The following is a 24134-nucleotide window of genomic DNA, read 5'->3' as shown; positions in this document are numbered from 1 at the left end:
ACTAAACAGCATTATAACCACATTCAGATTCCTGCCACATGGTTTTTCATAATCATTACCACACTATCTTCATAAAAAAGATATTAATAATCATAATCATCAGTATTCATTACAAAATTGTTGTATTAATTTCAATTGTGATCAATACTGATTACAAGACGAGCTTTAAGTGAACAAGATCCACAGGGAAGAATCACTGATCCTGGTAAAGTATCAGCATTGAGTGCCGATATACTAATTCCTTCCCTCAATAAGGAATACCCCATTTGTTGCAATTCGAATGAGTCTACAGAGAAATAATCACCACATCTGCACTGATAAAACAGTTCCAATGCTTCTCCATCATCTTCAACTGTCATATCATCTAAGCTTAAATCTTCTGCAACATCAGCAGCCAAGATATCCCGCCTCGAATTTCGCAGCTCCTTGTCATAAGATAACCGAGAGCTCGAATTGCTGAGAATTTCCCATGCCTTCTGTACCTTTAGAAATCTGTCTCCACTTCTTTGATTGACACTGGATGTCTCAGATGTCCTCAATAGCTTATCAGGATGTAAGCTAAGTACAGCGCTACGGTAGCTAGTACGAATTTCGTCATAGCTTGCATCTTCCTTGACATTGAGAACTTCATAATGGGTTTCTTGAACCATTGCTGGATGCTGCTTGTTCTCAGAATAGAGTTCAAGCTTGTCTTTATTCAGCAGAGCAAACAAACATCATAAACAAGCAAAATGTCATAACATCATCATCACACAAAAAAACACTACTCTAATTATAACTACTTAAACCAAATTTCGTGAACTCTCATATTTGGAGCAAATCTTAAAAAACAATGTTGAATTCAATTACTCTATAGTTTGGAGTGCATTTTAGTCATTTTAAAATATATGAAATTGTTATAAGGCATGAGAAGGTTGCTTACATAAGATCTACCCCTCCCGACTCGTGCACTAAACCGCCATTTTTTTTTTTTGCGAGATTTAGTAACTAAGTACAAACCAGAAAACAACTTATACAGGCATACATGTGAGTTAAATATTAACCATGTATGACATTTTCAAAACTTCCATCAACTATAACTCAAAATGACAATCCTATGATATAAGATTCCAGAAGCACAAAACCAATACAGCATTAAAATGAGTGAAATAATAGTTTTCTGAGACCGTAGTGGGTATGAAGAAGAAAGACATATAATTACAAAATACAGAGCAATAATTGGAATCCAAACATATTAACGAAAAAGACACTTAGAATTGAATTGGTTGGTTTGCAAATCATACATAGTGATGGAAACGTCTTCAATTGCGCACGAATTCCAGGAGCAATAGAAGAACGCCTTAATTGGGGAGGAAAGGGATTACACGAAGGGTGGGTTAGGGTTTTATTTTTATTTTTTAAAACAGCGATAATTATTTAAATATTTTTCATTTTTTATCTATGGATCTAATCCCTCTTTAATATGTGATTTATGCATTCAAATCACAAATTTATCCAAACTAGTGAATATCGTCCAAATTAAATTTAAATTTAAGAAGGGAAATCTGGGTTTATGTTTCCGTAATTTCAAATATTCGGTTTGGGTTTGATATATATGATAATCATGTCGAACCGACAATAAATACGGGTAAAGATATTATCCACATAATTCTATATGTATCTATGAGATTGAATATGAAATTTTATTTACTCACTTGAAATTGAGCATCTGTTTCCCCCTTTTCCTACTAAGATAGGAAATCCTGTATTTTACATATCCATGCGATTGAGTCCAGCTTTTTGCTATTCTAGATTGTGTTATGCTTTGGGGCTGCCTCCTTTCTTTTTTGTGGTTTATATTTTAAACTATTTTTTTATAGTTATAATTAGAGTTAGTTTTAGTTAATAAAATTTTGTTTTCATGTATATAAAGTTTATTTTCATAGTAAACTATCATTCAGTTCCCTCAATTCATTCATTCATTCAATATTCATTAGGTGAATAAAATTCACATCCATATTTCTTGCTATTTGATTTCTAACAACAAATTTTACTGTGTTCATAATTGATATTAGATTAAACAATTGGAACAACATAATTTTACCATATACATTCTACTAAAAAGCACAACTGGATTACTATAAACAAAGCATTGGCATACATATATTCATGATCTTCTGCCCTATCATATTAGACATTCCAAGGCACTATCCCTTCTTTAAGAATGCCTTTGTTAACAGCATCTGTTTGCAAATTACAATGTAAGAGGTCCCCCAAGAATCCCATTTGTATTTACAAAGTGTATATATAAGAAATCATAACCAATATATATTCACATAATTATGAAGCATAATGCTAGTACTATTATACATGTGTCTTTAATGTGCGCATTCTAGGAATTATGCACTGAAACCCTGGTGCAGCGAACTCCACGGATTGGCGGGAATGGTGGTGCATGCTTGTGCTGAGGCCTCAGCCATTTGCTCATTCAGAAGTCCTGCATTGCAGAAGTTTGCAAAAGACCTCATGTGTTTCATTCCATACTGAGACAAGGACCCACAATGCATTTCAAATGTCCTAACCTGCATCAACAATAGTTCAACTTGTTCTCAGAAGTCGAAATTATAATATGTAAACTTGAGAATTGATAGCGAACAGAAAGCTACTGTTCAATTATATTCTTTAAGTATCAGAGAATAAACTCAACAAAGTAAATCGTGGGAAATGGTACCAATGTTTTGAGGCAGTTCCAGTCATCAACAAGTGGTTGCCCGGCAGGTCTAACACTGCTGATCAATTCTGTACCCTTCTCAACGCCAAATAAGAGTTTTCCAATAAGTTTAACGCTGCTGTCTACATGCATTCTGTGAGACATTACATCCAGGATCTGTTTCTCGGCTGCAGCTTTCCTAGGGGAACCCTGAGGGGCTTTGCGGAACTGACAAAGAACAGTGAAGGTGAAGTCAAGGAGAAGGAATAAGATAAGCAAATATTATTGGCTAATAGGCGAAAATAAGTGCTAGCAGTTAACATCCCTTATTTTCTTGTAGTTTTGAGATTAAATTAATGCCAATATTTCAAGAAATGAAAAAATTACTGGCTATTCACTTGTGTTTTCATAAAGGCATGGGATTCAGACAACTTTTCCAGATCTGTCCATTTTGTTTCATTACTATTTCTCTCTCTGTTTTATAAAAGTTTTACATCCAAATAGCTAAAATATCTGTTTAGTGGAATCCAGTGCATATACTCATGACACATTTTGTAAAAGGAATGGATGATTCCATGGAATGTGTTAAAAAGAAATGGTAATTCCCAGTCTAAGGCTTGGTAGCTTTCAGGAATGGAGTGGCATTATATTATTTGGTACATGGAATAAATGTGGAATGGATGGGATCTTCATTCGACGAAATGGAGAATCACCATCCCATATACCAAACATGAAGTTAGATTTAAACTCTCAATACTGAATGGTGAGTACTGAGTAGTATGGCATGTTCCCCTTATCACGTATCTTCATTGTTCTGTTGTTCCCTATAAGAAGAAATATAACTCAACCATGTCTATAGTCTATACCACTCAAAATTTAAACTGGGAATAAAATCATGATGAAGACATGATTATCCAATTATTTCATTAAATTGACTAAAACATACAATACCTTGTCCCAGAAATGGATAAGATCTGCATCACGTTGGTTGACAGCTTTAGAAGAGGGCCTCAAGGAGTTTTTGCCCAAAAAGGTAAAATTATTGTTAGCAGGATTTGTCCCCAAATAGAGAAAGAGATTATTCTTGCTAAGCCCTATGTCACCATATTGCATCACGTGAGAGCCATATATTGAATTTCCATTGACAGTCCTTTGTTTAACCTGTGAGCATAAGAGTAAGAAGACATACACAATTCAAACACATCTTCTACCGTGTTTAATCCATAAAACTGTAGACCTATCAAAAACACACAAAATTTACTCCTATGTACTTTGCAACCAAGACATCAAACAACACTACAGTTTATATAAGTTGATTGTTTAAAATAACCAAGTCAGTAACAGGATCTTACCGACTCGTATTGTTGGTGCAAAGTTTCTGCTCGCAAATTGTGTATGTCACTGTTCAAGATTTTAGAGGGATGAAAAATCAGTCCACAATAGAACTTGTGACAATTTATATATGAAAAAAAAAGAACTTAAAACATTACTCATTAAATAAATAAATTAAAAAACTTTCTTTTAATAAAAAAGGTGCAGGTGCAAGAAACAGAGGATAATAACTTTTCAGAACAAAAGGACAAATAATAGGTAGCACCCAAAAGGGCACAAATAATAGCTATACAATTCTCATAGTGATATGCTCCTACCACAACAATCACAAGCTTTCAACTACTTTATGTTGAATGCCAGTGCATAAGGCTCCAACCTAGTGGAGTCTGGGGAGGGTAGACGTACATAGCCTTACCCATGTAGGCGAAAAGGTTGTTTTCAAGATTTGAACTCATGATCTTCATGTCACAAGGCAAACAACCTTATCATTGCGCCAAGGTTCACTGTCTGGTGAATGGCATTGCACCTGGTGAATCTTATTTATGACCAGCTAACAAGTTTTTTTTATTATGCTCATATGGCCTTACCTGTCTTCCATCCAAGCAACACTGTACAAGTCACCCAGACAGGTTTCATATTCTGGAGGAGGACTAGGAATGTCCCCAGGGCAATATGTTCCCCAACTGCTTTCTTCTGCATTTGAAGCTGTTGTTGCATATATATTTAGACCTTCGGGAAGAAGACCTTCAAAAATACTCCCAGACTCACATGCCTCAAGATAAAATACCTGAACCATCATTATATAAATTTTGGGAATTAGTAAATAATTTTGACAGATTGATACAAACACTAAGCAAGTGATAAATAGTGGAAACTTACAAGGCTTTTATACGTCCCAGAAGCATGCTTCTTCTTCAAGACCTCAATCAGATCAATTGCATATAAGTAAGGATTAGTAGGCATCCCTGAAATCCAACCCAATCCCCCACCCCCAACAAAAAAAGACCACATCAGAAATAGAAAAGGGCAGATGTTATTGGTGTGAAGAACACTTTGTCGTGCAAAGATGTAAAACAAAATATTAAGAGAAAAATCACACACAAAAAAATGTTAATAGAAGAGATAGTCACCACAATGATCTAGACAAACTTAAGGACACTGACATTGATTACCATGTATTACATCTCTCTCGATCTTTTTGTTTTCCTTTTTCCTCCGGTTCTTCCTATTTCTTTTGGGTACAATTTACTCTGGTTTTAATAATCACCCTTCATGTATTGCATCAGACATGGTAAATTTATAGTATAATTATTTGTTTAAATAGGTGTTTAGGACATAAGATAACATAGCATGAAACCAATCAACAAATTTGTTACATTGTCCAGCTAAGCTCATGATAGCAGCTTCCCCATTTCCCACTTACAATAACAATCCAAATTAAGATCCAATTCCAATTTGGTCAGCATTGGAATTGGTTCAGAATCATAAACCCTATATTTATATTGTGCATAGAATTAGAGCGAAGAATATAATTCTAAGTTCCATTCCATCCTTACCACCATTTATCAGTTCAAAGTTGTTAGTTTATTGTGCTTATCTTGATCAAAAAATACAGTATTGATTGGACAGCATCTAAACCAACAAAAAATACAGTATTGATTAGACACTAAAATGTTTTAAGTGTTCAATTCTACTCACATGACCAAGCAAATAAACACAAGACGAACAAAAATATAACAGGAAAAACACCATTTTCCTGTAATAATTTCTAAAACCAGAAGACCCATACCACACGGAAATGCATATAAACCACATACAAATCAATGATTTTAATTAGAACTTTTTTGCTCAAGAGTACAGATCTACTAACCAAGCATCCCTGGACCCCCATGATCACTGTAATAAATGAATATATGATCATTGGGACCACTATCCACAACCTTCCCACTGCCACCTGTCAGAGCTGACTTGTTTCCAAGTAAAGCAGCAAAGAAGTTGTTGACAGTAACATCTTCGCCAGTGTAATCCTGCCAAAATGAAGTTCATATCAGGAGACTATAAAGGTTGAGGGATACGAAAATCTAGTATATCAGACCTTTGAAACTCCTTTGTAAACATCATCTCCATGAGGGCTATTAATGATCACTCCAGGCCGGGGGTTCTCTTCATCGAAAGCAATGTCATCATACATAAAAACAATTATATTTTCTTCTTTCAGGCCACCTTTTCTCAGTATTTGATGCGCATGACAAACATCAGCCTGATCCAATGATGAAGGCTCATCAATCATCATTGAAATTAACCAAGTAATACAAATCGAAAAGGTGTATTAGATACAAGATAAATTCAACAAGATATATAGAGCAGAGAATAAGTTGTTGCCCCAATTGAACAACTTAAGCAGAAACATATAACTACACAGTATACATTGGTCAATAAAAGAACATGTTTGCCATCATAAGTTCATAACTACAGACACTATGACAATGGTAAATAATTTGTGATCCTCACACTGCATAAAAAGCTATTTGCTATAAATAAAGCAACTATATTTTCTTCTTTTAATGTACATACCAACTACATACTAATTGAAGAAAAAACCAGTACTAACAATCTATACACATATAAACCCGAAATTTAAAAAAAAAAACAGCAATATTTTGTGATGGTGCAGCATCTTGTATAGAGTTTTGCATTTAACCATGAAGAGTTCTTCAAATATCAAATTTAACATCTTCTTAATCCAAGGTTCACAACACAGCTCACAAATTACCTTAAAATCCAATGGCTGAAAAATTAATCTATGTGAGTTCAGAATCTTCATCAAACACATTCAAATTAAGCTTATGACTGGTAAAAAACATAAAAGCAAGAAAATATTGAGCAGAAAAATAAAACACGAAAACAACATGACAAGGATGAATAATAATTCAATTTCCTACTAAAGACAACATAAATAAAAGAATTTAATATCAATAACAACAAAAGTGTTTCTTAAAGAGAAAGAAAATGAATTAATCCGAAGAGAATGAAGAAAAAAATGAAAGGAAGTGAATGAGTACTTGATGCCTATAATTCCAGTAACCATTGGAACCAGCGATTAAGATGGCCCATCTTGTACCTTCCTCGTTCTCATCGCCATTACGTGCTTGGAAGAATCTGGAAGCTTCTTCGGAGGGTAATCGGAGAACATCGCCGGTTAAGTCACGGCCACCGGAGACGGCGGCGATGAGGGAAACGATGAGAAAGAGGAGAAAGCGATCCATGGAGGATAGAGCAGAATACAGCTACAACATATTTATCAAGGAATAGCTTCTAATTAAGCCAACACTTTATTCAAATTAGAATATATATATATAAAATAAGAGGATCTCATAACACTACACCAATATCTTTTGATATAATAAGTGCATTAGTTAATATGATTATAGTGTAAAAAATTGTTATAGCATTCATTTTTTCTCATATAAATAATCTACATGCGACTTTAAGTGATTTAATCTAGTTGGGACTGACTAGCTCTCCCAAATATAATGATCTTAATAATAGGACACTATATTTAAAAAAAAACTTAAGTTTTTAAGTAAATAATTATTTATTTTGATAGCTTAATTATTACCCAAGAACAATGGATTAAAATATTATAATATCCTTAAGTCTTATGCTATGGAATGTGACGGGTAATTGCTTGGATTAAAAAAACACTTAATTTCTTAGAGAGAAAAAATATATGATAAAGTAAAAGTTTTGTAACATAACTATCTGTCGGATTAAACCATTGAAATTTTCGTTTTTCTATCTTCTGTTTTTCTTATAAGCAATCTCCACTTTTTTATTAATTGATTTTTCTTAGCTTTTACATCACTTACCTTTATCTGTTTTCGAGATCATCACCATATCACTAAAAAATGATATATATTTTTGACCAAAATTCCAACAAATATCTAAAACACAATTATAACATTTCTCTACAAGAGCTTCATAAAATACTTGGTTACAATCATTTTCCTTCCAACAAAAGATATTGAATTTATTGTTTTAAATTATCTCTTTTGCCGGAAAGCTAATGAATAATTAATGAAATTGAATGTGTCATGAGCCACTTGTCCAACATGGTGGCAAGCATTAGGTTTCACTCAAATAATATACTTTTACCATATTTTATCCACCAATAACTATCATTTCCATTATTGAAAAAACATGTATTTTCTATTTTTTATTTTCAATTATAAAAATGTTATTTCATTATATTAAAAAATAAATATACTATAAAAATTATTTTTTTGAAGTACTTGTTTCTTCATAAGTAAAAAATATCGAACTCTTTATCTAAAAGATTTAACCTCCTTCCGACTAACTTTTTAGGCAACTCCCAATTAATGGATCTTAAGCACAATAACCCAAATGAATGGACCCATAAAGAAATACAAATAAAGACAAAAATATCTACTTATTGGACTCTAACTTTAATTTTGGACCCCAATAATCTTGGTAATTTCAAAATTCCAATAATAGTTCATTCTCATTTTCAGCATCATCATGTCTACTTTTTATGCTCACCATATTCACTCCTCCTCTTACAAATCATTCACTATTCATTTTTCATAATTTTATGTTTGTTTGTTTTTGTTCATTTTTAGTTTTTTAGTATTTTCTACCAATGTTAAAAATTATTTTAAACTTATTCTAATACATCAAAATTGATGAGATAATCTTATAAATGAGTGGGGATTCACGTATTCCAAGAGTAAATTTTTTAAACTTACTCTCCGTCATAGCTATCAATTCTATGGACATCTAATGGTTTAGATATACTTACTAATTTCAACGATTGGATTTTCCTATAATTGAGGGTTAGGATGAGAAATAAGTTTAAAAAACTTAGTCTTAGAGTAAATGGACCCTCCTCTTTATAAATTTTGTTGTCTAAGAAATTTATACATTTTAACATATGATTTTCTGAAAAGGAATAAAAAACGAAACAATTGAGAATATGATAGCAAGAAGACTATGTATCATCAAGGTTTTAAATAATGATTTTTAAAAATAACAAAAACTTTAACATTTCAGATAATTATAAATATTTGTACTCAATAAAGCTATAACAACAAAAACATTGAGTCATAAGAATGGTAAAGTATAATTGGAAATCCCCAAAATAAAAAAACTCGTCTTGCCAAAAAAGTCATAAAAGAATAAAGAAGCCCTTTCTCGAATTCAATAATCTATTCTTCTAATTCAATGATTATTATTAATCCAACGCGATGAAATTAAAAACTGTTTCCAAAAGAGTTTCTGTGGCCAAAAAATCATAAAATATAATAAATAAACCCTTTCTCAGATTCAATTCAATATTCCATTATTCTAATTTCTTTCTTCACCGTTTCTTTGTTACTGCGTCGAGTTCAAGGAGTTTCGATCCCGCCACCATGATCGCACCGTCGTATAATGGTGTTTTGTCCAATCCTAGGGTTCAAACTTTTCATTCCAAATTTTCACCGTAAGATCGCACTTTTCATCTTTTAATCATTCAATTAATATTTCCTCGCGTTTGTGTTTCTTCATTTTCAATTTTTACTTCACCAACCGATTTTTGTAAGTTTCGTTTGTTGATTTTGTAGTTTGATCAATTCAATCATAAACCACAACCAAACCCTATTTATTTTCTGCACGTGTCAAATTCCAGTATTTTATATTTCATTTCTCAAGTCCGGTTGGAAATAATCTAATTAATTACAGGGATGCCATTTTTCCGTAAATTTCATAGCTTCAGCATTAGACAAGTGTCACGCGCCGGCTGCAGGACTTTCTTATAGCCCTACATTTTTTGCCATAAAAAATGTAATGGCGATTCTAAGAAAGTCGTGCAGCCGAAAATCGGGGACGCGACAATAAGTTTTTGTATAGGCTTAATCATATGGGTTATTTCTTGCTGAATTATTTGAAAATCCTTCATTCCTTTTGATACAAAATGGAATTATGGAAACATCAACACTGCAGTGGCACTACTGATAGAGTTAGATTTCATATTAATTTAAAGTAGTCCTTGGGAGGCAAATGTAGGATTTTTTATTTATTTTTGTGAATATTTTCAAGCAATGGATCAATTTTGTTCATATTTGCAGGTTAAGTTCTGAAATCAGAAATCTTACTTATGTCACCTGCCACTCAGATTCTAACAAGTTTACATCTCAAGCATCCTTGTTTTTGTGTCCTGCTTCCATGAATAGAGCAAATGGCGTGCTTCGGGGCGCTTTTTGTTGGGATCGGAGAAACTTGATTGGTCAAGCATCTTATTCTGTGGGTATGACCACTTTGGATGGGGTTCATTTAGAAAATCCTTCCCATGTTGGAGAAGAAAAGGTTGGAGAAGAAAAGGTTGGAGTGCTGCTTCTCAATCTAGGAGGACCAGAGACACTGAATGATGTTCAACCTTTTTTGTTCAATCTTTTCGCTGATCCTGTATGTTAGTTTATTATTGTACTTTTTTACTGTTTCAGTGTAGAGTTTATTTCTAGTGGCCAATATTCTATATTAGCATGAATACATTTTCATATAATTTATATGCTAAGATATTTCTTGTACTGAGATAGGATATCATTCGTCTCCCAAGGTTGTTTCAGTTTCTCCAGCAACCATTGGCAAAATTGATTTCTGTGCTTCGGGCTCCCAAGTCCAAGGAAGGGTATGCTGCTATAGGAGGTGGCTCTCCTTTGCGCAAAATTACTGATGATCAGGTGGACTTTTAATTCTCTTTTATTCTTTTTTCTTTTGATTGTTCCATTATATGTTTTTTGGTGTTTTTACTCTTCTGCAAGATGAACACCTTTTTGGCTTTTTTCTGACATGTTCGGTAACAATTTTGTCTACTTGTGGTTTAGACCAGAACTAATAGTGCTTTTGTGGTGCTTGTGCAGGCACTTGCACTTAAAAAGGCTTTGGAAGCAAAGGGCCTCTCTTCAAATGTCTATGTTGGGATGCGATACTGGTACCCATTCACTGAAGAAGCCGTTGAGCAAGTAAATCCTTGTACATTTTGGTTGAATGTTACCATTTTGAATTGTCAATATTATTCTCATCACTCATCTATGTTTTCATTTCATAATTAAATGACATACCGTGTTTAATCATGAGTTGAATCTAAAACTAAAAGTTTGTTATGCCGTGATAGATTAAGAGGGATGGAGTAACAAGGCTTGTGGTGCTTCCTCTTTATCCCCAGTTTTCTATATCCACAACTGGGTCAAGCATTCGTGTTCTTCAGCAGATGTTCAGGTACTTTTTGGTGGCACTTTGTGATAGCTTTCAAGTAATTTAAAGATCATTACGAGTTGTGAATAGATATTGTTAATTTTCAGGGAAGATGAGTATTTGTCCAGCCTTCCTGTTTCTGTTATAAACTCTTGGTACCAACGAGAAGGTTATCTTAAGTCTATGGCTGACTTAATTGAGAAAGAGCTCACGAGCTTTTCTGAGCCAGAGGAGGTGGGTTTTGTTCTTGTGTTTACTACTTTCAGTATGATTCTTTTAATACGGTAGAAGAAACTTATTTTACCATGGAGCCTGTTATCAGAGCTTGAAAAATTTGAAGGTTATATATAACGTTTTATTGCAACATTAACCATGGCATAGCTTTTTCCCCTATATTTCAGGCAATGATATTTTTCAGTGCCCACGGTGTGCCTGTCAGTTATGTTGAGGATGCGGGGGATCCATACCGAGATCAAATGGAGGAGTGCATTTTCTTGATCATGCAGGAGTTGAAAGCTAGAGGAATTAATAATAAGCACACTCTTGCTTATCAGGTTTGTTTTGTGTTTAAATAATGGTTTGTGCTTTCCTTGGTTTCATTTTATTTTTCCTATATCTTACATTTTTGTTGGATGATTTTCTAGAGTCGAGTGGGTCCTGTACAGTGGCTGAAACCGTATACAGATAAAGTTCTCGTTGAGCTCGGCCAAAAAGGTGTTAAGAATCTATTAGCTGTTCCAGTGAGGTACATACTTATCGGCCTTCTACTCTATGTTTGCTGATTTTGGTTCAAGAGAGTACCATATGGAATTTAAAGTATGATAATCATAACTGTTGAAAATTGTATATAGCCTAAGTGAAAGTCCTTTCTTCTTGTATCCAGCTTTGTGAGTGAGCATATTGAGACACTTGAAGAAATTGACATGGAGTACAAGGAATTGGCTCTTGAGTCTGGCATCGAGAATTGGGCACGCGTCCCTGCCCTTGGTCTAACCCCTTCCTTCATCACAGATCTTGCAGATGCAGTAATAGAAGCTCTCCCATCGGCAACAGCGTTGTATGCTCCAACTAGCACCTCTGAAGATGTTGATGATGACCCAGTTACATATTTCATCAAGATTTTCTTTGGTTCAATCTTGGCATTCTTCTTGTTGTTGTCACCAAAGATAATAACGTCATTCAAAAATCACGTCTTCTAGAAGAATTAAAAAGTGCTTGCTGCAAGCATAGTAGTTTAAACAATTGATAACAACCTTATTATACACTTGGTTTTCTCTTTCTCTTTGGTCCTTTCAGTCTCTAATCAGTCTAATGTATATACATATGAAGAAGAGAGATTTGTGTGCTTGACCCCATAATGGGAAGCTGGAACAAAAGGTTCCCATGATTGTTATAAGTTTTTTTAAATACAATAAAATAACTTTAGCAGTGATATTGTTATTGTCAGGAAAATAATATACTCATGTTTGTTATTATAATTTGATAGCATCACTCTGCTTGCACATAATTTATCATTGCTATAGCAAAATTACTATCTTTTTATCCACACACCAGACTTATCAAAACCCAATTTTCAAAATTGCAACTAAGCATTATTGTTTTATTTTGAGAGCCTAAGAAACTCGTTATTAATACATAAAATAGGAGCCATTTGATTGAGAGAGAAAAAAATATGAAGTGTGAGGATTTGGAGCGAGTTTTCCCACTTACTTGGAGTCTATATATCCCAACTATATATACTTATATAGAGTTTAGAAGTTATGACATTGTAAGGTATCATCAACCAAACAAGCTGCAGAATATTCTAAGATTCTTGTTAATATTAAATATTAAAACATGTTTTCCACAACAGTAATGACATTCATGCTAATAATATTCCTGTATTTCCAAATAAAAGTTTAAACCTTGAAATGTCCCTGCATGATTGGTACAACACCCTAATACTTGAAGAGATCAGACCCCAAGTTTTTCCACTTATTCTTGGAGTCTATATATGCATGATAGGTGCTATAGTCATTAATACAACATTATGGCATCATTCGATCCATAGTCGATCACACATAATGGGATAAATGTTTGATTGTTGTTGTTGTATGGCTACAATTACATTCCGTGTTATTTACTGAGAATTCTATATATTGTTCAATGAGATATCCTTATATAATATCCAAATATGCGCAAATTGTGCTTTGAGTTGTGCTGTATTTTCTACTTCAAAAGAAACAAGTTATGCAACTTTCTTCATCACTTTGAGGCTTCAATTCAGATGGGTCATGCTTATTCTCCTGTTGCCATGGCTGCTCTCCATTCCTTGTTCATTTCGACAAGCCTTTCTTTGACTCATTTCGGCGTACATCTCGTCAATCATGGGTTTCCACAGCCGAACTCGAGCATTTATAAACCAATTAGATACCTATTCAACCAGCAATAAGTAAACCAAAATGTTTTATGAACAATAATTCTCAACCACTTTCAGACAACTTTTGATTTTTCACACCACCTTTGAGTTATAAATTATGAAGTTGTCTAAATTCTTCTCTAAACAAGGATCGAAAGGTTGTAGTTACCTGGCTTCTTGACAATCCACTTTTTACTGCAAGTAAATGCTTCTCTGCATCTTTAGGATACCTGAAAATCCATAACATTATATTTATACATTTCTTAAGTTCACTGATCATGACTGCATGATTAGAGCCAGGCCGAGAAATAAAGATACGCTTGAATTGAAACTCACGGATGGAGGAAATTCTGAAACATCCAATCCCTTAGAACTGAGACAGATCTTTCTGGCAACCCTCTTTGGGGTCTCCATAACTGATGATTTTTTCTTTTCAACTGCTGGAGAGCCCATTGCTTTTGAATGAATGAAGTTTCAACACACCGGTCATTATTCTCGTCTGAGCAAGACTTGTTAAAATCTGATCCCATCCCGAGTATATGACTGCTAATCCTTTCTTGCATCTCCTTGTATAGGATAGAGATCATTCGAAGAGCAAAATGAGCATGTATTTGAGGGTCTAGTTCTGTAGCAGCATGGAATGCGGACACAACAGTATGTATCTCATCCAAACACTGGCTATATCGATCATCAACCTGAGTAAAACAGTTGCTAAAACTATGTCAACAATTTAGGACGAAAACTTTTATGTGCTACAGTTCAACTTCGATGTCAATTTTAGAAACTTACCTACCATCTATGAATTTTAATATGAAAGAGTGAAATGCAATTAATTAAATCTCCCTACTATCTCTAGGACCATAATTGATACCACAACAAAATGAGGTAATTGAAGGTGTACTGATGTAGAATCATACCAGCTGTAGAAGTACCAGCAGTTGGGATTTCTTTGATTCAGCCGCATGCCGTTGCAAAGGAGATTCTGCATGAGGTTCTTCAAACTTCGAATTTTCCTTGTCATTTACCAACACACTTCTCATGGTTGGGAAAGCCGAGCTTGAACCATTCATCTGTTCTACATCTTCAAATGAATATCTCGCAATTTGAGCAAGTATCTGTTGGATTCCAACAAGATATCTTGATCCCAATACTAACGGTGAAAACTGCACATATTTCGTAGAACCCATAGCAAGTTCTCTATTGCTGCTGACATCAGGGAAACTGGCCTCGGAGCACTGTCCTGCGGTTCGTGATGTTGTGAGACTTAAGGAGAGTTCGTTACTAAAGTTAGAGGAGTTGTAAGCATGATTGGTCAAGTTAGAAATATTTGATGTCCATCCATTTGGATCCATGTTTCCTATGGATGAATAAGGCTGGCACACAGTTTCAACAATCTCTGTTGCTTTAGGAAACTTGTTGACATTGTTCCACATATTACCACCCGTTACTTCATCATAACCACGATGCGGTACTTTCTCGTAAACGTGATTCTGGAAAGTTTCAGACAAAGGGTCTGAAGTAGCTTGCCAATTATTGAAGACATATGGCTCCAATGCCCCCATTGAAGGAGGCAAAACTGTTGAATTATCTAAACTTTCATCAAGATCAATTCTAGCAGCAAGTGAAACAGGAGTGATATGCATTCCTGCAGCTAAATGCTCTTGATACTCAGTGTTGTTTATCCGATTCGAGGAATCTCCGACAACATTCTTTCCTTGTGATGTGACTAATGAACTAGAGTTAGCAATACTTGCATGATTTATGAAGGGAACATCAGAAATGATATTACTTATAGGTTGTTCACCATGTTCTCCAGCAAGGATTGAAATTCCATTTATGATATGAGTTTGGTTATTAAGATCAACAAATGAATAGGATTGAATGAGTGGATTTGAGGTGGAATGTTGTGATATTTCATCTATTACAGAAGAATCTCTGACATAAATGTTCATTGGAGCATTGTACATAATAACAGTCTCCATTGGTATAACAACTAGCAAATGTAACAAGGGACTCTTGGTACCTCAGTGTTCTTTTAGAGAAGCTTTCCTTCAAGAAAATTGGAAAGAGAAATAGAGCAAAATGAATAGATAATTATGCAGCATATATGAATTAATTAAATATCCTTTCAAAAACTCAAAAGTAGATTATATACTCAGAAATTTCAGGTGAAAATTGATTGATCAAGAGTGTTCTTTTAGACTAGCTACAAGGATGCAAGTTAGCTTCAACTAACCTTCCAAGTTGAAGTGTTAAATCATAACATGAGACTTTACTTTTACACACCATAAATCTTCCAAATATTTGAACTCCTTGCCAAGTTATCTTATCCTCCAAGACCCTACAAAAATGAAAATCAAAATGAAAAGAATATGCAGAGTGCAGTGTAAATATCAAGGCTGTTTTTTTGAAAACAAGAAATCTTGCTCAAAGCCTAAAACCATGCAAAATAAAAGACCACTACCAAAGTGTGTTAATTTCTTTAGCATGAAAAGAAGCCTTTTTTACCATTTCAAGTACCCAAAACCTTAAAAACTAGTTTCATTTTCAGCATTCAATGTATCACCTTACCTCTAGCAAAACCTTAACACTCAAAATATCATCTGGTCTTGCAAATAAAAGACAACAATCTCATGAAAACCATTTAATGGAAGAAAGTGTTTGCTTAAAAAGCCAAAGGAGAAAATAGCCATGAGACAAAAACTAAGGTTTAAACATAGTCAAAAAGTGTGGTAGAAAAGAAGATGCACAAAAGGGTAAAAACAATAAAAGGAAAGGAAGGAAACACATTACTCTTTGGTGCAGTGCCACTCATTTATGTTGCAGGCTTTACTGGCCCCATTCTCTCTCTCTCTCTCTGATCTCTTTTGCCTCATCACCACCTCTTATTATCTGTTCCTCTGCAATCATCATAATCAAAATATCTGCATTCTCTGTTGAAACTCTTGTTCATTGCAGAGTGCCTCAGAAACATTTTCAGAAAAAGCACTTTTCTTTTTAGCTATTTTTAAAAACCAACAAAGCTAATGTGATGAGAATTGAGAAAGAAGAGTAAATGGAGTAAAAAAGTCTTTGGCTTTTCCTTCAGAATGTAACAACTAAAGCAAAGAATGTTGGCATTAGCTAGTTAAGTAGGTTACACTTTACATAATCTAGTATCAAGTGCCCTTGGTTTGTCTTTGTGTGCATCAACAAATCCTATATGAGTTCCTAAAACATTACTAGCGGATAATCATCATAACTATAACCATGACCTCTCTATGTTCTTTGTGGAAATAGTGCCACTATGAGGGTTCTTTATCATGTCTCATTTTTATCTATTTCATTCTCATTTTCATAGGATGTTTGGTATGAGTACAAGGTTCATTGGAGAAGAGTCATTGCTATTTAGATTTAATTAAATATTGTGGATTCAATATTTCTAAAATGTTCTTCCTCATTAGGATTTTGGCATTGTATGACTATCCATAGTATTAAAATTTATTATTCTATCAATGTTCATTCAATATCAAGCAATATGAATAAGAATTTAGTTTTTAATCTAGTTTATTTATTTTTAGCAGTTGAATAATTTTAAAGTATTTTGATATACTATCACTCTATCACCATATAAATGCAAGGTATTCATATAAAAAGTGCTTCATTTTTTGGGTCAAAATCTGCTATATCAAAAAAATGTGTCACTTCCTCTAATTCGTCGAAAACATAAATTTAAGTTTAAAATTTAATAATAAAGTAATTTTCTACACACATTTTGGGTGCCTCATTTTTTATGCTTTCGATTTTCCTTACCCTGGATGTATTTTCGACAATTCGATGTTGAAACTTATGTTTAATGTATTCTTATTATAAACCTCAATCGGAATTTAAAAAAGTTGGCCCTCATAGTTTTGTAAAGAACCCAACATCAGATTGTTGAAAAATTATACATTCCAACATATGATTGCTAGAATGTACAAGTTAATGAATGGGATCTAAAATAATGTATTTCCACAAACTTGTTACAGTATATAGTTTCTTAAAAAGAGAAAATATGCATCCCAATACTTAATCATCACAATTTATAATTTAATATAAATATATATATATATATATATATATATATATAATATTAAATTTAGGAGGGGAGTTTATTGATTTTAGGTAATTGTGGATGAATGAAACATAAGATTGTCATCATTATGATATGATGATGAAGAAGCAAAGTAGCGATTGTATAGTAGGAAGAGAGTTTTATGTACAAATTATAAATGAAAGAAGATTAGGCTGTAGCTGCAGCTTGTTCTTCTACAACTTGTGATGTTTGTTGAAGGGTGCATATCAGGTTGCGGTCACCATACACATTATCCACACGTCCTGTTACATCACCAACAAAGGTACATCAAAATCAGTGTAATATATATGCACGGTCGGCATAAACATTTATACCATTCATTTATAACAGTGTATAAAACTCATATATACCTGTGGTAGGCCAGAACTTAGAAACACGGAGCCACGAAGCAGGGAAGGCTGCATAATCTCGAGTGTATGGTTTTGTCCATGCATCTCCCATCAGAAGTGATGGTGGGTGAGGTGCTCCCTGCAGTGCAAAATGTTTTAGACTATATTCACTATAAACTGCATGAATTATATTGAAATTGTAATTTTTAAGTATTGAATATAATGATACGTGTCCAACGGTATATGCGCTAAAACTTGAAACTAATACAAGACACGTGTCAAATACTATATGGATTTAAGGAGATAAGCTATCTCTTGATATGAGGAGATTTTTTATTCTCTTTTCTTATTATAGAGAAAGTAGATGGAGAATGGTGCTACATAGTCAAAAACAATAATGTCTTTTACCTTGAGTACATTGTTGTTGATGTCAGCTTTTCCTTTCTCAATCTCAGCAATTTCTTCTCGGATGGAAATAAGTGCATCACAAAACCTGTCTAACTCAGCCTGCAATGATGTAAATTTAGTTGAATTAGGGACAGAAAAATTACACTATATACTAGTCGTGCAACCGAAAATCGGGAAAGAGGCTGGAAAGTTCACTCATACCTTGCTTTCACTTTCAGTAGGCTCAATCATGAGTGTGCCAGGCACAGGCCATGACATTGTTGGTCCATGAAACCCGTAGTCGATAAGGCGCTTCGCGACATCTTCGGGTTCTATACCAGCAGTATTCTATAATGGAAATATTTAGTATTTAAGCATGTGCATAGAAATGAATAATGCTGATATATTGAAAAACAACTGCAATGATCAAATGGACTTACCTTAAAGCCTCTTAAGTCAATAATGAATTCATGAGCACATGTTCCGTTGACTCCCCGGAAAAGAACAGGGTAATGATTCTGTAAAACATACAAGTATAAGTTTTAAGCGAACGAAAGACATGTAGTCATGTAAGAAATCTATGATATTGCACAAACCTCCAATCGTTTTGCCATGTAATTTGCATTCAAAATGGCTATCTTTGATGCTTCAGTGAGTCCTTTTGAACCCATCATGGCTATATACGCGTAAGAGATCGGCAATATCAGTGCTGAGCCCCATGGTGCAGCAGAAATTGTACCAAGTGGCTGAGATTCCTCAGGTGCAGGAATGCCCCCAGTAGCAATCTTCAAATATAGTAACAGAATAATTAAATACAAAGAAAACAAAGATATTACAAAAAAACAGTTTGTTTATTTTTCCAAGGATCTCAGTTCAAGCATACAAAATATGGAGGAACAGCACGTTCAGTTTGAATCACGTTAAAGACGAACTTTTTCTGTGGAAACAATGTGCTTATATGTATCTTGAACATAATGTCGAACAAAAACAAAAACATTACCACCGGATGTGAAGGTAGAAATGGCGCCAAGTGCTTCTTTACACCAATAGGACCCATGCCAGGGCCACCTCCTCCATGAGGGATGCAAAATGTCTTATGGAGATTCAGATGACAGACATCGGCTCCGATCCAACCTGGGCTTGTAAGTCCCACCTGTAAACATGAACCGAATACCAAATATAATTTAGAACAAACTTCGTATAAAAAGGCATGAAATGTTAAATTCGGAACCATCATGATGCAGAGTTGTAAGAACAAAATCATTTATTGTGTATTGCCTAACATTAGATGACAATATGATTGAACAATTTGGATTGAGTCACAGAAAGATCTCAATAACATAACCACTCTAGCAAAAAATTAGATTCTGGAACATATATCTCATCCAAACCTACTAACTTACTAGAGTGTTGGTCTAACATGAAGTACATGAATGTAAAGAAGTGCATCGAAAAACAAACCTGTGCATTCATGTTAGCCCCATCCATGTATACTTGGCCTCCATTATCGTGAATGATCTTGCATATCTCATCAATACCCTCTTCATAAACACCATGTGTTGAAGGATATGTAACCTGTAATTGAAATCAAAACCGTCGAGTCGAATGTATTAAAAAAATGTTCAGGATCCTACCAATCCATGGTATAGTTTTCTGAAAGTGGCAAGTCAACATCCAATGTGGAAAGCAAATTGTACCATAAATGCAGATAAGTTGTCCTTATTTGTTTCAGCAGCCTTCCTCAACTCTTCAATATTAATGTTTCCCTTGGCATCGGTTCCAATAGTTACAATTTTCATTCCACACATAGCAGCACTAGCAGGATTTGTACCGTGCGCAGAAACAGGTATGATGCAAACATTGCGGTGGTGATCGCCTCTTGCCTAGTGTCGATTTTCCAAAATAAGTAAGCATAACAGAAATTTAAGAATATTTATCAAATGCAGATGTACTAGAAGGCTCTACATCTCTTCTAGAACAAAGGAGAGAATAAAACACAATTGAGCTAGTAGTTGAACTGCAAAATTCAATCATTAAAATTGAATAGCAACCGAAAAACTTCAATATCTTTGAAGTAATTAGGAAGAAACCATTAAGGCCCCGGTACATCAACTCAGTAATTAATAACAACATTGTCCATAAAATTAACCAAACATGTCCATAATAACTAGAATAACATACCTTATGATATGCACGAATAACCATCAACCCGGCATATTCTCCAGAAGCACCAGCATTAGGTTGCAGAGAGAAGGAGTCAAAACCAGTGATGGTACACAGCAGGTTACCCATATTATGGAACATTTCCTGATACCAAATTTGCTTGTTTAGACACAAAAACAACTTCTATCGCATACTTTACATGATGGAAAATATCCTCTTTTGTATCGTTATTGTTGTAATTTTATTTAACCATGCAAGTACCTGATAACCTTCAGCCTGTTCAATTGGTGCAAAAGGGTGAATGGCTGCAAAGCTAGGCCATGTAACTGGCATCATTTCAGTTGTTGCATTCAACTTCATTGTACAAGATCCCAACGGTATCATACTGTGACACAGCGAGAGATCTTTCGATTCCAGCCTATGAATGTACCTAAGCAACTCATGCTCAGTGTGGTACCTATTATTAAGAGCAAGTGAAATTCAAGTAAACATTCTTAATGCAATCACATCAATTCAAATATTGTCGAAAGGGATAGGATATACGTGTTAAAGATCGGGTGTGTCAAATAAGGGCTCTTCCTAATAAGTCCGGAAGGAAGTGCAGTCTGAAACTCTGGTGCAAGGGATGCAGCAGTGAAGGAAACCTGCATACAAGTTAACGTTTTAGATGGACGTATATTGCATGATGAGTAATATAGTATGTATCGATGAAAAAGACATATATAATAATGCGTACAGGCTTTCCACCAGCAAAAACTTTGAAAAGCTCATCAACATCTTCCAAGGTGGTGGTTTCATCAAAGGCAACAGTGATCTGAAAAGCAACCAAGCTTCATAATCCAAAGACATGAAAATAAAGTAAACTGAGTTAATGGAATAAGAAGCAAAACTCACAGTGTTCCCATCGACAACTCGCAAATTAATTTCACTTTTGCGAGCAGCATCAGCAATCGCATGGGCATTGGAAGTCTTAACCTTCACAGTGTCAAAGAAGGGAAGATCCGGAACTTCCACATTTCCAAGCTTCTTCAATCCTAGGGCAAACACCCCAGCAAGACCATGAACCCTTTCCGCAATGATTTTAAGGCCTTCAGGTCCATGATACACAGCATACATAGCAGCCATGTTTGCAAGCAGTGCCTGAACAGAATCAATAAGGACTAAATAAAACCAACCAGGAATACACTTATACCAGGATTAGTCCATTATAAATGGTACACTCAATGAACAATCAATCGAAACATTGAATAGATCGTGAAAAGTTAGTACTTAAAATTATTTGAATAGTTTGTACAGGCAACAACAACAAGCATTTTTCCACTAAGTGTGGATAACTCCATGAATCAAATGATGTGTTATCACAAACCATGTTTCTAAACAAAACATTTACATCTAAATCTCTTAATAGTTTCGCCTTAATTGTTTCTGGGTTACCTCTACCTTAAGTGATCGAGCTACCCACCAAGTACCCTCCGTACTCAAACTTCTACAATTCTCCACACATGCATGGATCAACTAAGGCAAGATTCTTTCATCTTTTCCACAACAGATGTTGCCTCAACTTTCTCTTTATGCATTCATTCTTAATAATTTGACTATAATTTTTGCGCATCATAGAATAAAAATTGATTAGACCAAATAAGGAATGAGGTTGTTACCTGAGCAGTGCAAATGTTGCTGGTAGCCTTGTCCCTACGAATATGCTGCTCTCGAGTTTGCATGGCCATCCGCAACGCAGTCTTTCCAGAAGAATCAACACTAAGACCAATAATTCTTCCAGGCATCATCCTCTTATACTCTTGAGATGTGGCGAGGAACGCAGCATGAGGACCTCCATAACCCATTGGAACCCCAAACCTCTGAGCAGAACCAACAACAATATCTGCCCCGAATTCACCAGGAGGTTTCAGCACAGTCAATGCCAACAAATCAGTTGCCATAACAACCTTAACTCCACTAGCATGAGCCTTCTTAATAAACTCCCCGTAATCCAAAACCTCGCCCTCAGTACCCGGATACTGAACAAGAACACCACAAACATCACCGGATTTGTAATCAATATCCTTAAGATCTTCGGTAACTACCTTAAGATTAAAACCAGCAGCTCTAGTCTTACAAATATCGATGGTTTGTGGATGACAGTTAGAGGCAATGATAAAAGTTTTCTTCTTTCCCTTCAGAATGTTATTACACATAGACATTGCTTCAGCTGCAGCAGTTCCTTCATCAAGCAATGAAGCATTTGACATAGGCAAACCAGTGAGATCAGTGATCACGGTTTGATAATTCAGCAACGATTCAAGACGCCCTTGAGATATCTCAGCCTGATAAGGAAAATATTTTGTTGAGTAACAGCCCTTCAAAATCACTTTTTAAAAAAATTATTATAACATAATGAAACATGTTTATGTAATATTATTTCCATAATGAAAAATCACAATCTACATAGAGTAGCTTTAGATTATTATAGACAGTCATAGATATGAAAGAAACATGACCCAAATCACTTTAAAAAATGATAAATTTGGTTTTAACCAAACACAAATAGCTTCGGATTTACAGGAAAATTATATAAAAACAACAACAAAAACAAATCACTTATTTTTAATCTTAAACTAACAGGTTCTATGGTATATTGCAATATTGTTTTTGAAATGCATGCATGCATAATAAGAATAATAAAAAGGTAACTAATAGGCATGGATAAATGTATAGGATTTGCATCAAACAAGATGTATAAAATTTGATGTAGAAATATCAGAACTCACCTGATAAGGAGTGTACTGAGTGTACCAAGCAGGGTTTTCCAATATGTTCCTCAATATAACTGGTGGAACATGTGTGTTATAGTATCCCATACCAATGAATGATTTGAAAGCTTTATTCTTTGAAGCTAAATAATTCATATGCTCCAACATCTGACCCTCCGTTAACCCTTCATCGAACTTGTCGAACTTCATCTTGCTCAAACGTATCGATTTCGGCACAGTTGCATCTATGAGTGAGTCAAGGTTGTCAAAGCCAATTGTGTTAGCCATCTTGCTCTGTTCTTCTGGTGTGGCTGAGTTGTGTCTACGAGGGAATGTGTCACTTGGTTTCAGTGCCTCAACAGAAATGGACCGAGTTTGAGATGAAGAACCAACATTTCTTGAAAGAAAGTTCTCTGTTTTGGATCCCCTGTTTCTGAAAACAGAGGAAGAGGGAATTGATGAAATGCATTTGGATTGGGTGTACAAAACAGGTGTTGATGAATTCAACAGAGAATCCTTATGGCGATTCTGCTTTGTCTCGGAAACAAGGCGCTTCAGAATCGCCCTGTTCGCGAGTCTACGAGCACGTTCCATGGGTGAGAAGGGAAATAAAGCAGAGTATCAAAAACAGAGGAAAAGTAGTATCCAATGATTTTTTCTTTCTTTCTATGATTCCATTAAGTGTATGAGTTGGGGTTGTATATAGTGTAATGGGTATGTA

General features: G+C 34.7%; 5 protein-coding genes across 8 annotated transcripts; 1 reads left to right on the top strand and 4 right to left on the bottom strand.

Annotated features, from left to right (window-relative positions):
* On the bottom strand, positions 69-1385 carry LOC109343835 (diphthamide biosynthesis protein 4). Its single transcript, XM_019582319.1, has 2 exons — positions 1284-1385; positions 69-691 (listed from the first exon to the last, which is right to left on the bottom strand). The coding sequence occupies exon 2, from the start codon at positions 648-650 to the stop codon at positions 132-134; it is 519 nt and encodes a 172-aa protein (XP_019437864.1). The 5' UTR covers positions 651-691; positions 1284-1385; the 3' UTR covers positions 69-131.
* LOC109343833 (vacuolar-processing enzyme-like) lies at positions 2067-7330 on the bottom strand. The gene is made up of 9 exons (XM_019582316.1): positions 7084-7330; positions 6117-6281; positions 5892-6048; positions 4901-4986; positions 4609-4808; positions 4042-4090; positions 3641-3850; positions 2711-2917; positions 2067-2561 (listed from the first exon to the last, which is right to left on the bottom strand). The coding sequence occupies exons 1-9, from the start codon at positions 7285-7287 to the stop codon at positions 2379-2381; spliced, it is 1461 nt and encodes a 486-aa protein (XP_019437861.1). The 5' UTR covers positions 7288-7330; the 3' UTR covers positions 2067-2378.
* Positions 9350-12701, top strand: LOC109343834 (ferrochelatase-1, chloroplastic/mitochondrial-like). Its single transcript, XM_019582318.1, has 9 exons — positions 9350-9521; positions 10147-10483; positions 10615-10758; positions 10939-11040; positions 11193-11296; positions 11380-11506; positions 11674-11826; positions 11917-12017; positions 12156-12701. Exons 1-9 carry the CDS (start codon positions 9451-9453, stop codon positions 12469-12471), a joined length of 1455 nt encoding a protein of 484 aa, XP_019437863.1. The 5' UTR covers positions 9350-9450; the 3' UTR covers positions 12472-12701.
* On the bottom strand, positions 13340-16742 carry LOC109343832 (homeobox protein ATH1-like). 3 transcript variants are annotated; one of them, XM_019582314.1, is made up of 6 exons: positions 16242-16741; positions 15907-16011; positions 14588-15719; positions 14007-14365; positions 13840-13900; positions 13340-13685 (listed from the first exon to the last, which is right to left on the bottom strand). In XM_019582314.1, exons 3-6 carry the CDS (start codon positions 15650-15652, stop codon positions 13530-13532), a joined length of 1641 nt encoding a protein of 546 aa, XP_019437859.1. In that variant the 5' UTR covers positions 15653-15719; positions 15907-16011; positions 16242-16741; the 3' UTR covers positions 13340-13529. The 3 variants fall into 3 exon arrangements, with proteins under 3 accessions (XP_019437859.1, XP_019437858.1, XP_019437860.1); XM_019582313.1 differs by having other exon boundaries at positions 16464-16741; XM_019582315.1 differs by having other exon boundaries at positions 14588-15663; positions 15907-16742.
* LOC109343829 (glycine dehydrogenase (decarboxylating), mitochondrial-like) lies at positions 15953-24134 on the bottom strand. Of its 2 annotated transcripts, XM_019582309.1 has the most exons (16): positions 23432-24128; positions 22322-22987; positions 21558-21803; positions 21400-21477; positions 21207-21307; positions 20925-21120; positions 20682-20807; positions 20198-20383; positions 19962-20075; positions 19501-19653; positions 19097-19285; positions 18941-19018; positions 18723-18848; positions 18522-18620; positions 18135-18252; positions 17787-18026 (listed from the first exon to the last, which is right to left on the bottom strand). In XM_019582309.1, exons 1-16 carry the CDS (start codon positions 24005-24007, stop codon positions 17932-17934), a joined length of 3147 nt encoding a protein of 1048 aa, XP_019437854.1. In that variant the 5' UTR covers positions 24008-24128; the 3' UTR covers positions 17787-17931. The 2 variants fall into 2 exon arrangements, with proteins under 2 accessions (XP_019437855.1, XP_019437854.1); XM_019582310.1 differs by lacking the exons at positions 17787-18026; positions 18135-18252; positions 18522-18620 and adding an exon at positions 15953-15963 and having other exon boundaries at positions 18686-18848; positions 23432-24134.

Source organism: Lupinus angustifolius, chromosome LG03, assembly GCF_001865875.1.
Source record: "Lupinus angustifolius cultivar Tanjil chromosome LG03, LupAngTanjil_v1.0, whole genome shotgun sequence".
NCBI classification, from domain to species: Eukaryota; Viridiplantae; Streptophyta; class Magnoliopsida; order Fabales; family Fabaceae; genus Lupinus; species Lupinus angustifolius.
This window is presented reverse-complemented; position numbering and strand designations above follow the sequence as displayed.

Coding starts and splice junctions, on each gene's coding strand:
- LOC109343829 (XM_019582309.1), bottom strand. CDS start 24,007: ATGGAACGTGCTCGTAGACTCGCGAACAGGGCGATTCTGAAGCGCCTT. Junction 22,988..23,431: donor CTCAGTACACTCCTTATCAG/GTGAGTTCTGAT, acceptor TTTCCTTATCAG/GCTGAGATATCTCAAGGGCG. Junction 20,808..20,924: donor AACAGGCTGAAGGTTATCAG/GTACTTGCATGG, acceptor ATTTGGTATCAG/GAAATGTTCCATAATATGGG.
- LOC109343832 (XM_019582315.1), bottom strand. CDS start 15,652: ATGGAGACTGTTATTATGTACAATGCTCCAATGAACATTTATGTCAGA. Junction 14,366..14,587: donor TGCTGGTACTTCTACAGCTG/GTATGATTCTAC, acceptor TGTTTTACTCAG/GTTGATGATCGATATAGCCA. Junction 13,901..14,006: donor TTTCAGAATTTCCTCCATCC/GTGAGTTTCAAT, acceptor ATGGATTTTCAG/GTATCCTAAAGATGCAGAGA.
- LOC109343834 (XM_019582318.1), top strand. CDS start 9,451: ATGATCGCACCGTCGTATAATGGTGTTTTGTCCAATCCTAGGGTTCAA. Junction 11,827..11,916: donor AGCACACTCTTGCTTATCAG/GTTTGTTTTGTG, acceptor ATGATTTTCTAG/AGTCGAGTGGGTCCTGTACA. Junction 12,018..12,155: donor CTATTAGCTGTTCCAGTGAG/GTACATACTTAT, acceptor TCTTGTATCCAG/CTTTGTGAGTGAGCATATTG.
- LOC109343833 (XM_019582316.1), bottom strand. CDS start 7,287: ATGGATCGCTTTCTCCTCTTTCTCATCGTTTCCCTCATCGCCGCCGTC. Junction 4,809..4,900: donor CTGGGACGTATAAAAGCCTT/GTAAGTTTCCAC, acceptor ATGATGGTTCAG/GTATTTTATCTTGAGGCATG. Junction 4,091..4,608: donor GTTGCTTGGATGGAAGACAG/GTAAGGCCATAT, acceptor AATCTTGAACAG/TGACATACACAATTTGCGAG.
- LOC109343835 (XM_019582319.1), bottom strand. CDS start 650: ATGGTTCAAGAAACCCATTATGAAGTTCTCAATGTCAAGGAAGATGCA.